The sequence below is a fragment of the Xyrauchen texanus genome, chromosome 28 (assembly GCF_025860055.1).
Source record: "Xyrauchen texanus isolate HMW12.3.18 chromosome 28, RBS_HiC_50CHRs, whole genome shotgun sequence".
Lineage (NCBI taxonomy): Eukaryota > Metazoa > Chordata > Actinopteri > Cypriniformes > Catostomidae > Xyrauchen > Xyrauchen texanus.
Window position 1 is genome coordinate 8,917,050 of NC_068303.1, and position 13,467 is coordinate 8,930,516.

General features: G+C 37.0%; 1 protein-coding gene across 1 annotated transcript in view; it reads left to right on the forward strand.

The window, feature by feature from the left end:
* The first annotated feature begins 827 nt into the window (after positions 1 to 827).
* Positions 828 to 13,467, forward strand: part of LOC127622077 (sodium/potassium-transporting ATPase subunit beta-1-interacting protein 2-like) — a 217,039-nt gene continuing 204,399 nt past the window's right edge. The window contains exon 1 of the mRNA XM_052096009.1: positions 828 to 1,751. Within this exon, the coding sequence (XP_051951969.1) occupies positions 1,698 to 1,751 (54 nt within the window). The 5' untranslated portion in view covers positions 828 to 1,697. The remainder of the gene's footprint in view (positions 1,752 to 13,467) is intronic.

Genomic DNA, 13,467 nt, shown 5'->3' on the forward strand with positions numbered 1-13,467 from the left:
AAGGGCTGGCAATTTTGCCTGAAGTCATTACCTCTGGAAATCGGAAAGTAAATTCATGGTTCTGCCACTCAAGATTGCCTGGAAAATTAAAGCATGTCATAAACATTGATAGAGAGACTGATTGTGTGTGTATTTCTATGTGGGTGAGGGCTTGTGTTTATGTTGACTTTTCGAAATTCAGGGACATTGCACCCAAAAAATTAAATTCTGCCATCATTTACTCACCATCATGTCGTTCCAAACCCATTTTTGGGAATCTCTTTTGCTTTACAAGTAGTATTGTAGGATATAGTTTATTATGCAAGCAAGTACACTGATATAGTTTTTACATATAAACATGGCAATGCACATAGTTATTTGGTGTGCATTCATGTGTCAACTAAAATGAATGAATTTTATTCCCAGATAGACAGACAGACAGACAGACAGACAGACAGACAGACAGACAGACAGACAGACAGACAGACAGACAGACAGACAGATAGATAGATAGATAGATAGATAGATAGATAGATAGATAGATAGATAGATAGATAGTATTATTATTATTATTGGAATAACCTTTCAACTTGTAATTGGAAGATTACAAAAGGAATTATTATATTACAAACAATGAAATGTTTTCCTTCTAGACTTTAAAACCTTGGGGGAGGTATACATTCAGACCTCAAAGGCATCCCTGAGGGTAGATGAATTCTGAATGAAGCATTGTGAAAAGCCCTTTTATGCTATTTGCATTTTTCCGAGTGACCCCCCCCCCAACCCCCACATTGTCATCGTTTCAATATCTTGTTGCTCTCACGCCCACTGAGAGAGGGAGCAGAGAGCTAATCCCGGCGCATTCAGGGATGTCCAACTCCTCATCTGCGCTCTGTACCGCATCAGCACCAGGCGCTGCGTGAGAAAGACACTAGTCGCATCCCCCGCTGAGAGCAACGCCGCGTGCGGCTCATTCAATCTGGAGCGTCAGATGGTCGAGCTGGATGCGCCGCATCTTTGTCCCTCTTTGTAGCCGGACTGTGCGAGTTAATGCAGGAACGGACCATTAGTAGTTAAAGCTCAAGAGAAAACACGTTTGATCTGATTACTGGTTTATACAGCTCGAGCACTTGGATTATTGTCCTCATATCACTGTTCCCGTTTATTGCATGAGCGGAGTAGGCAAGCGCGCGAACGAACTCCGCTGTTTCGGGAGAATAAAACGGATCGTTGCGGTTTGAAATGTGTAAATTTGGTTCTTTTCTTGCGAGGGAGGAGCGATGAGCGCGTAAACAACACTGGGTCGCTTTGTTTCTCACACACGGACCGGTGGAAGATCATGTTGACATGTCGCGCCCTGCTGGAGTTGGAGATATCATGATATGATTGCATTCTGTCCTGCGTCGCGCGCATTTATCTTTCTCACTAACTTAGGGAAGTGTTGTCCTGGGTTGTATCTGCTTGACTTTGCATTATACAGTATATTCATTTCACTTCCCTAACAAACACATCTATGCTGTTGTCTTCATATCTTCTATTTGTACGGTGGAACGTTTAGGATGCTTTCAAAAGAAGGGCATATTTGATTCGCGTCTAGCGCCTTTGGAGTGAAGAAAGACCCTTTACGCGTGTTAAATCGTCTCTTTGCCCGGGTGTCTGGGCATCGTTTGTGGAGTTACAGCGACCCACGTGGAAACACGGACTCCAAGGAGGGCAAGATGGGCTGTTGCAGTGGCCGATGTACGCTGGCCTTTATATGTGGCATGCAATTGGTAAGTGTTGGCACTTAAATTAATAATTATTAATTTAGTTGAAATTTATGTTTAGTAGGCTACTGCAGTATTAAAACCTATAGTACTCATTTGGCTGATACTACAGTATCTAAAGTGACTTATAGACAGCACCCCTGGAGTAGGTTTGAACCAACAACATTTTGGGTTACCAGCCTTGATCTTTAACCACTATGTTATAGCACCTTCATCTATTACTGAATTGATGAAAAGGCATGTGATGTGTTTTGCTCCAATGTACAGTGGTACAGTATGGATCACCCCTTAAAAATTTTTTTTTACCAGCTCAGATTGTTACCACTTGGCTACACCACCTAATTTGCTGCTAAATTGTTGGTTGCTGGATGCTTGTGCCCAGCGCAGCCATATAAAGTGTCTTGCATTAGTTTGGCTTAAGTCATTTCTAATTGTGCAGAATGCTCTAAATTAGTATCTCCCAGAAGTAAATAGTGTCCACTCGACAAGTGATCAGTGATACAGCACTAAGATATGGCCATAAGTAATCAAAGTGGAAATAATATCGGGCTATATGTGGAAACCATGCCTCTTTGTATTACACTGGAGGGATGATGGTGCTCATGAAGACAGGGCTTGTGTTATTAGCCTGGGGCCTCTATCGTTTATGCTTATCATACCTCCACCACAAGTCCTGACAGCAAATTAGGAGGTTTAAATTAAAGAAGCAAAGTCAAGTCTCACTGACCTACAGTACTAAAGATGAAATGGAAAGAAAATAATTGTTTCTTCTAGTAATTGAGAGGCATTGGTTAGTGATTAGATTAGGTTAGTGATTAGTGTTTAGGTTGCTGATTACTTTTAACCATGCTGAATCTGTTTTCTAACCTGTCCTAGTTTCAGATATTGAGGTTTTGTGTTCTTACTCTGACACGGTTCCCTGAAAGAATTTACAGTATTGATGAGTTATTGTACTTTTCTCCAGCTAACTCTGTGACACCTTTTTGAATCACTCTTTCAGTTACAGGAAAGGATAGTGGCCAGCAACAATCTTGCCAGCTGGCATGGTGAATCAGGCGTGCGTGATAGATCATATGACAACTGGCAATCGTAGCTACACTACACCAAATGGACGTTTGTAGGAAAATGTATTACGCAGGTCATTAACCCAAAGATTCAACCGTGTGGGTGATGTCACTCCTTGGTGTCTATTTATCAGATCTTACTCATAAGTAGAAACTGGTCTTTGAGCAAGATGATGTCATAAGTGAGCCATTTGAGCAGGATGATGTCATAAGGGAGCAAGTTTGGGAAGTATTGATGGTTGCAATATAGTAACTGTAATAATCTTGTTGTATGTGAATTCTACATCAAATCGTTTTCTTATAATGCTCGCTTTGTTTTACGTAATTCAGGATTCGGGTGGGTTTTGTCTTCGACTATACTGATGGATTTGTGCTGTGTTTGAGGAAAAGAGTTTGAAGGGAGTTCACTGTGTTTTTGCAATGGCTGGTGCACTGGTCTGTGAATAATGAGCTGCATCTTTCTCTGTCTCTATAACTTTCTTTTGCCCTCTGATTTCCTCTGTGTTTCTCTGACCTTTTCCAATCCCCCCATGTTTGCAACTATTCTCAGGCATAGATCATTTTGCGCACAACTCAGATGCCCTCAGCTGGCTCTTGTGGTAAAGGAATGCACCCTTAGGGGCTGTTCACACTGTATATGTTTGAAAAAGAAAAAGAAAAAGAAAAAAAACCTTGACACGGCAGTGAGGACCTATAGAGCTGAGATAAATATTCTAAAAACCTTTGTTTGTGTTCAGCAGAATCATCTGGGATGGCACAAGGGTGAGAAAATTATGAGAGTTTTCTTTTTGGGGTGAACTGTCACTTTAAAATACTTATCCCAGCCTAAAATGCAGTGAAAACTGTAAGTAAGCCATTCGTAAGTAGATTTTCAGGAAAAGTATAAAACACTGTCTCTTTGTGGCACTTTTAAAACATTGCTCTGTTTGTTAGAGCAGCCAAAATAGCAACTAGCTCAACAAATTGCATGAGATTGTTCAGAACTTTAAGTAACCATATTTTGTAAATTTTAAATATAATATTTAATACAAAAACTTTAGAGACAATTAGCATCTTTTATGAATATTTTCTCTGTATTTTGCAGAGGGGGGGGGGGGCAAATTATTCCAAAATAAATATACTTATGCAGGTGCCCAATATAATATTACATGTTTTAAATCTCAAAGGGTTTCAGTAACTAAAATGATACATTTCTTTAAGGTGTGTAAATTACATTTCTAAGAGATCAATGTGCAAGAGCAGCCCTGTGAGTATAGGCCACTCTTTTCCCATTTCAGCATGAGTTAAATGAAAAGTTTGTTACCCTTTTCTTCTGGAACAATGGCTGTTGAAAATAGAATGAAATGGAACTAATGCAACCAGCTCAGTCAAACTACCAGGCAGACCAGTTTTTATTGCCTAAGGCTATAATACAGATTAAAAAAGCCCATAGTTAAGCTTTTATGAGAGTTTTCTCTCTGGTGGATTTTGTGTCTGGTGAGTATAAGTGCCTGTGGTCCAGTACACTTGCCTGGAGGCCCAGCATTGTGAAGATGTAAGCAATGAAAGGAATAATGTGTACTCAAGGGATGCGTTCATAGAGACTACTCAAATATGTATTCAAAGAAGGACAGCTGTTAAATTTGTTTGATTCTTTTATGGTTAATAACAAACTTGAGGATGATAACTCAATGCAAAATGTCCCCTTAGTCTGAACCTCAGATCAGTCCCTATACAGACCTCTGCTCTGATCCAACCTGGTCTCGTAGAAACATGTTACCTTACCAACATTTTTGCTATATTATTTTCACGTGGTTCATTGTTTGTCTGGTAACAATTTATTCCCTTTCACATTAATAATGAATAAAACGACAGATTATCAGTTCATAGGCACTTACTTTACACCCTGTTCCTTACACAAAGCTATCCTATGACATCAAAACACTTTTACTAGTGCACATCTTTATAAGGTGATGCATTTTAGCAGCATTTTAGCAGTTAGATTACATAACCAACTTAATTTTTAAGCTTGTTCAAGTGTGATCAAATTTTAAAAGTAGCTCAACTGACAAACTATTGCACTTGCAATTGGCTTTTTCTAACAGTATTGGTTATATGTAGGGTTTCAAGGAACTTTTGGAATTTTGGTGTGAATAGTCGAGAAACAAAGTTGTTTTTACATTTGCAGACTGCTACTAGCTATTCTGTGTTCATGGCAACTTTAAAAGATGTTCAGTAATTTTGATTCAGAGAGCAGCAAGTCCATTGCTTTTGCAGAAATATGTCCTTAGAATAGAGGGACATTTTTTATTTCTTGTTATCTTTATAACCTTTTGTGGATACGACCACTTTGTTGCATTGCGATCCATTGTTGTGGTAGCATTGATTTTGGATTTATCTGCCTCTACATGCCCTTATGCCAAGTGTGGTCATTTTACATGTCGGTTTTAGGGCTCTTTCCTGTCTAAGTGGGTGGTTCTTGGGACGAATAAGCTACAATATGAACTAGATTTTATACTGATAGTCAATAGTCTGGCTTGCAAGATTACTGTTGTCTTGGAGTGGGTCTATATAGCAGTTCAGAGATAAAGGTAACAGGATCTTAATGAGAGCTTTCTTTTTATAGATTCTTTCCTTCAACTATATCAAAGACTGAATATTTCTCTCTGAATATTTATTTTGCGTTGTACATTTTAAGATGTCAGAATTTGGTCATCAGTATTGTGAATTTATTCGCTAAACCTGTTGTTTTGTACCTGATAGTAAAGTCTTAACTTTGTTAGGAAATTGTACACTGATTTCATTTTCTGCTTTAGCCATTTCAGATTTAAATTTTTCTGCTCATATCAATTTGTTTTCTTCTGTTTTAGCTTACTGCCTTTTACTTCGCTACTTGGGCTGTCATAGGAAACAAATCGTTCTCAACCGCTTATTCATGTTTACCCAAATTTACACTCAAGATTGATTGTTAACTCTGTGTTGCCTGAGTAAATTGAATTGGATTGTGTCCTCAAAATAACAGCTGGGAACAGATTTTGTCTAGAGACTGACAGCCACCAGTTGTTCTGGAGGATATAGACTGTTTATATCTAGACACTTTTCAGTGATTGTTTTGTTTTCTAACATGGATGTCTGCTATAATTTTTTCCTCTTGTAACAGCTCAGAGACAAAGGTTAAATTGTTGTTTTCCTTAATCGCAATCAGTTGTATGCAGAAGAAAGGCTTGTGCTCTTGACTTTATTTACTGTACTAAATGGAGGTGATTTGCCAAACGTAGAAGTTTTTAGGTTAATGCACTGTATTATATTGGATTGACCGTGTTCATTCATAACCATGTGAAAAAACTCTGAGGTTGAAATATTTTCTTTTTTGAAAAAAAAAAACATCTCCAAGCTGCATAAACAGACCGAATTTCTGAATAGACTTTTTACCCAAGAAAACAATCCCATTGGCAGTGATGCCTTACGATGTGACCTCAAGTTTTCAAAGCTGACAGTTTAGGAAATCAATTTAACTAATAAATCATCATATTTACTTTTATCAAAACTACCACACACAAATTAATGCTGATAATTAAATGATAATTTAAAACAAACTTTCTGTTTTAAACCAAACTAATTTACATTTTGAATTTGAAAGTGGGACAAGGTTTGGCTGGTTAGCATGGCCCATAGCCTCAGTCACAATTCACTTTCATGTAATGGCAAAAGATGCAATGAAAGTTAATGGTGTCTGAGGCAACATCTCTTTTCTGGTCTACGGATGAAAGAAAGTCACATGGGTTTGGAACTAAATGATGGTGAATGAATAAATACAGAATTTTTATTTTTATGTGAACTATCCCTAATAGTTTCACATATTCAACAATAAAGAATTGTAGACGGACAAGAAAAGCACTTTGTCACTGTGACTCAATATAGCACGAGTGACAGAGACCTGCATGGAAAAGCAGCCTCTCAGGAGAAAGAAGTCCTTGATATTTGGCAATTGAATTGAATTGCCTTCTCCACACCTCAATCCAAATCTAAAAAGGCAGAATGATTTAATAGCTCTCCAAATGTTATAAATCATTTGCAGCCTAACAAAACCAATAAACACAAGTGTGGTGGGAATAAAGGTTTGCTGCAGGACATTTTTTCCTTCCTTCAGCATTAAATTAACCTTTCTTCTCCCGCCCCTGGATGCCTCTTCCATAGTTCTGAGATTTCAGAACACAAAAGGTTACAGTGATGATACCTGTGCTGTGTTGCACATTATTTGCCAGATTTCCTATTGATTGAAGTGAGCCGTAAACATTGGCGGGAATGTATCCTTCCAACAACAGGTATAAATGTTGAAATGTTGCCCAGTAGCCGAACACATTTGTTTTGGGGAGGATTTGTTACCTTCACAGTTCCCTTTTGACCATTCAAAGCTTGATTTCAGCATTCATGCATTATGTGTATCAGTGCCTTTTGACTTGTTTTATTTCCTAAAGCTATTTGATTTGCATTGCATGTTCTTGGCAAATACTTTCCAACCGAGGCTTATGATTAGGTGCACACATCACATTATTGGTAATTAGGAAGACAGGTAGATGAAAATACAAATGTAGATTTGAGAAAAATAAATATTGGCTTTGGATCAGGAAGACAAAAATAATAAATGAAAAAGAATGGAAGGGCCTCACAAACAGCTCACTTAACACACTTTAACATACATGGCTTTGATTTTTGAGTCATTTTAAGAATAGGCTTACTATTGCATTCAAGCTGTGTAACAGGGATGTGCATGAGTAATCGAGTAATTGAGTACTCATTCTGCACCAGTAGTCGACTGCTGAGGGCAAAACTGAATTATACTTTACTTTCCATCTAAATCTCTGATCAAATCTTGCATTTACTTGTAATTAGGGCTATCAGTTGATTACAATTTTTAATTGCAATTTATAATTTTTTTTTAGTTAATCACGATTAATCACAGATTTTGAGAATGCTGAAATTTGACACTATATATACTTATCGCATGCAATTAATGCATTAATTCTGACAGCACTACTTGTAATACTTGTAATATTTTGGTTCTTATTGAATGCTACTCTATATATATTTGGTTCTTGTTAAAGTCATACATACCAATGGACAAGGATCTGCTTTTATGGTGGAAAGAAAATTAAGTCAAGTCAAGTCAAGTGGATTTTATTGTCGTTTCAACCATATACAGTTAGTACAGTACACAGCAAAACGAGACAACGTTCCTCCAGGACCATGGTGCTACATAAAAACAACAAAGGACCAACATAGGACCACATGAGACTACACAACGAAATAAAATACCTATATAAACTACCTATATATACCTATATAAAGTGCACGTGCAAACATGTGCAAAAAGTACAGGACAGTACAACAAATTACTGACAATGAACAGGACAATAGACAATAGAAAATGCGATGCGGTACAAGAAACCCGGAAGCTGATCAGAAAAAATAACAAATATATATATATATATATATATATATATATATATATATAAATAAAGTATAATTCCCTCATACTTTGCGATCTACATCCCCTGAAGATGTCTGGAAAGTTTATAGTGCGTCTGGACTGTGAGCTGTGTTTTCTTCCTCTCCTCAGTCAGGCACGAGCTGAAGTGCTGCTCTTGTGCACCATCATTAGAGTTCTGTGATCTCACGTTACGTTAAATGATCAAACAACTATACGACAACGAAAATGTTGTCTAAAAAGTTTTCAGCCGTTTCAGCCCTAATATCCAGCCATTTGCGGAAGTCATTAATGGTAAAGTTATCTGACTTCGCGTGTGGAAATGAAGCCATCATTTTTAGGGTGTTAGCTTTATTTCAGCACACTTTGTTAGAATGTCTTCTCCCAAATGTTGTTGCCTGTAGTTTATGATCTAATAATAAACAGTTCCTAGTGTTATTGTCTGGATATATGACTACCCATAATGCTATTGTATCACCTGTCTGATAAATCCTCTTTGTAGTTGCCACAGTGGAAGCATTTTTACCTTCGACTGCAGCAGTAGAGGATGTGTTCTCATGGGAATACAGACAAAGGCGCTTATGTGCTTCGGCAGAACGAAATGAGGCAGGGCTATAGAAATGACTGTGACTAAAACGTGAAACTAAGCTTCTTTTTCTGCAACGCTTTGTCTCTATGTGTGTGTTTGTACTATATACTGCATATATTTATATATATATATATACATACATATATATGTGTGTGTGTGTGTGTGTGTGTGAACTAAATAGAATAGAATAGTTAAAATATTTTCTCCAATCCCATTTTAATAGTCAACTATTTTATAAGTGAGCTTATAAAGCTGTAGAAGAAAATGTGCGATTCATAAATACCAAAATTTTGATGGTACATGTGTTTTGGATATGTACCATGGTGATACCATTTATGTTTGTTTTTACATGTACTGTGGAAATATATGAATATGGTATATTAAGTACCTTGAAGTACTTTGTAAAAACCATGTTAAATGAATATGGTAACATTTCAGTACTATAACCATTACTGTGCCATAGTACTTCAACAGTATTGTTTTATAAGGGGATTGTTAGATAATGTATTAACTCTCCTGTTATCTAAAAGGCTGTCTCCCTAAAACATATTGTTACAAAGAAAGCTTTTAGGGTGAGTGCTTTTTGATGCCAGAGAAACCATAAATATTTAAGCAAGTTGAAATCTAGGTTTAACGTTTCATTGTTTGCCCTCACATTCGATGTATATGTAGCCAATGTCTAATTAGTTCTCCTTTTTGCTGAAAAAACATTTCAATAGCATAACTTGACTATGATTGCGTGCATTGCATGCAACTGCAGTTGTAATATGATTCACATGTAATCCAATCCTCGGATAGTCACAATGACAACAGCTGCTTTAAAAGACATGACAGCATGTCCAAGGAAAACAGCCCCACACTTCAATAACTTATGGTGTGTAATATCACCGAGCTGACTGCCTGCAAATGTTACAACAATTTACAATCAATACTTTGAAGTGAGATTGTTTTTTATATTCCATAAATTGTATTTTAGCAGGGTTCATACTTCAGCCTATTACAGTTGTGCTTCTGCATATTGTAATATGATAAGAGAACTGCAGTGGCATGCCTGATCAAGGACGACTCCTGCAGGCAGCAGACCTGTGAGAGCAGTTGCGATGTGTGATCTGTCATTATGTTGAGTCCCAGAAGCAGAGTTGCTTTCTCTGATGAGGTGGGCTGTTCGGAATCTGTTCAGGTCAGCCAAGCGTCTGCAGGAGTAAAAGGTCAAAGCCCATATCTAGCACATACTATACACCAATCATTCTTCACCTGCAATCTGCAATCTTACCAACACCTGCTCTCTTTTAACTGACCTTCACACTGTTGTTCCAAACATGGTGTGTGTGGCACACTTTTCAAAATCAAATAGGAAACATATAAATTCAAAACAATGAAGTTCTCCAATAGGGTGACATTAAACAATTAGGGTGGCACCATGACATCATTGAATGAACGTGAATACAACATAAATACGTTATTAAATATGGGAGAGAGTGAGTAGAGTTTATGTGGGATAAGGTGAGCATGTTTGAATACTGTATTGTTTTTCCCCGCAATACAATATGACAAAGAAATATGTGTTTTGTGATGCTTCAGCGCTATTATTAAAACGTTAGTTATTGGAAAAGCTACACTATTGTGAAAGTAGCTTAGCTACTTATAGGAATTTACTCCCAAACACTGTACTTAAATCACAGGCGTTTAGCATATACAGTTCATTATAATTGCTATGCTGGGCCAACCTCTTAACTTCAGCTCAAACATATTTGGGCATGTTGAATCTAATGAGCATGCGTAAGAGAAAAGGGACATTTCAAAATTGTTTACATTCTTCAGCAGAGCCAGATGAATGGTGAGTCCCTTTAAAATGATTCTTAGCAAAGCTGACTGGGTACTGGTGATATTATGGGCATTCAGACTGAACGCGTTCTGGTGCTCACAAAGCTGTATGCAGCCAAACAAATAAAACAGATTGCTGGTGTATCGAGATGCGTTATTTAAACTTGCCATTCTTTTTAACCTGACACAGTGTCTAAAAACGCAGCACTCCTGTACAAGACGGAGAAAAATCAATGAGATGTGGTGCAACAGGCAAAGACATCCATCTAGTGTATGTTAACATTGAAAAGCCATTTAAAAAGAGTGTAAAAGGTTCAGCATGAATGGCCCTCAAAGCAGCGTCCACATGACTCATGTCGTGTCAACTCTGACAAATAAATTGAAGTCTAAGGTGTAAAGCACCAGTGTTGCCCCCGGTGGTGCGTTGGTCTTCCTTTAAGCATTGTAACACGAACCTCAAAGTGTCATTAGCAACTTTGCATCAAAGCATCAGCCAATGATAATTGGGCATTTCCTTTTATGCAGTAAAAGTATGTCTAACTAATGATATCTTTGAGTACAAAGCAACTAGAAATATAAAAAAACTGTCAAAATTATAGAAAATATATTGATTGTCTTGTCATCTCTTTTTATTAAATATTTACCTTATTATTTCTGAGCATCCAGAGGCCACAGCTATTAAACTATTTAAATAATTAAAGGTCACACTTAGATCTTTACATAAAGAGTCCTCTTATTACTACAGATGTCATAAAATATCGATATATTGATTATTGATTGGAACGTTATTTTAGCGATATATTTTTGAGGCATTGATATATTAACATTAGCCAACATTTAAATTAGAAGCCCAATTTGTGTGCTTTCCAATGGCGTAATAGCTTTGGGAAACCGCAAGGGGGAGATATAACATTTACTGAAGACAGTTGCTGTTAGGATAAGCACAGTTGCAGTCCATACTAGGTTGTGGTGGATCACCATACACACAAAATTAACAAAGGTTTTTGTACCTTGAATGAACAAAGTGACGTTGATGGTTTGCAGATAAGTTAGAAATGACGATGTTTATTATGAAATGTATCTGTGAGTATTGAATAAGTTTCATTCAAGCTGTTAAACCACAAAAATACATACTGGTAAATGAAAATACATTGTGAAGGCTTTATGACAGATACATATACAGAATATCTACACAGTGATTGCTAGAGTATATAATCGTTGTCCATTGATAATGATTTGGGTTGTATTGAATGGAAAACTAAGCAAGTTGCATTCAGTAGCACTACAGAATTTACAGCCTCCGGTGATGTAGCTCATCGTCTGTCAGTGGTGGTGCACGTTCTGTGGTAAAACATTATTGTTTTGAATTTAAAATGCGCCAAGTAATCTGCTAGATGCGTCTGATGTGCAACAAGCAGTCTTGTTTATATCAGAAAAAAAAATCTGATTTATGAGGATAATCAATGGGAAAATCTTCAGATTATCGATGTGTGAAAAAGGCATCAATCCCATGCCTATTTAGTACTTTCTGAAATTAAAGAAATTGTCAGGTTTTTTTGCTCTTCCACACACACACCTTTTGCTTTCTTGCCTAGCAAGCTCTTAAAATCCCTCTCAGTAGTGCTATCTGCAAACCTTGTCATGTGGATGGCAAAAGGGGTGCTTGCACTGGCATTGAGCAGAGCGCTGATCCACAGATGCTAACATAGTCAAGGTCGTGAATTTGATTATTGTTAAATACATACTGTTTTTTTGAATGTATGTTGCTTTAGATCAGAGGTGCTCAAACTTTTTCCTATGAAGGGCCAAAAATCAAACTTGATTGAGGGCAGAGGACCAAAAGTAAACTTTGCATATATCAAATTGTATTATTTTAAAATAAAATATTAATACCGCAAAACACAGAGAACACTCAAATTAAAATCATCAACTGATTTCTATATATTTTTTATGTATGTTGTGCCTCTTTCTCATTTTTGAGGCACTTTGGATAAAATGTCTGCTAAACGACTAAATGTAAGCATCTCTTAAAACATGGTTACTGTCTCTTTAAGAACAGTGCATCTCCTCACATTGAACACAGGGTAGTTCTGTGCAGTTTTGGAGAGATACAATGGCATGACGTAATACTATCAAGTAGGATATTGTTTTGTTTTATGACAAAGAAGATATTAAAGATATTTCTTATCATAGAACTAGGCTACACATTGTCCTGGATTTCACTCAGTATTACCAATTATTAGGACTTCCAAATGTAATAGGATTATTAAATTTAAGAATGCTGTAAAATGTTTTTTTTGTTTTTTTGTGCGTGCAGTTAATGCATTTAGCCTACTTACTTTCTGCAAATTAGAATATCGAGAGGCCTGTTAATTCTTGACACTGCTTCAGTTCCCACTCCGTTTTAAACTAGGTTCTGTCTGTTGGTATTGAATGCCCACTTCTGACACTTCTGGCCAATCATGGTGAAGATTTTTGGGTGGCACCTGGGATGGCCATTGCAGTGAACTTTCAGACAGCACGTATTTAAATGTCATTGAAGTACGCATATATATATAAGAGCTTAATCAATGCCATATTTTTTTATTTTAATTTTTTTCCCCCTCTTCTCATCTATGGCAAGGCGAGCCAAATCAAAGGTCATCATGGGCCAACTTTGGCCCACGGGCCCTAGTTTTGGCACATATGCTTTAGATGAAGCATTTGTCAAATGCATAAATGTAATTGTTAACATTACACTGCTGTTCCACCTCCAAATGTTCATTTGTATTTGAGCCC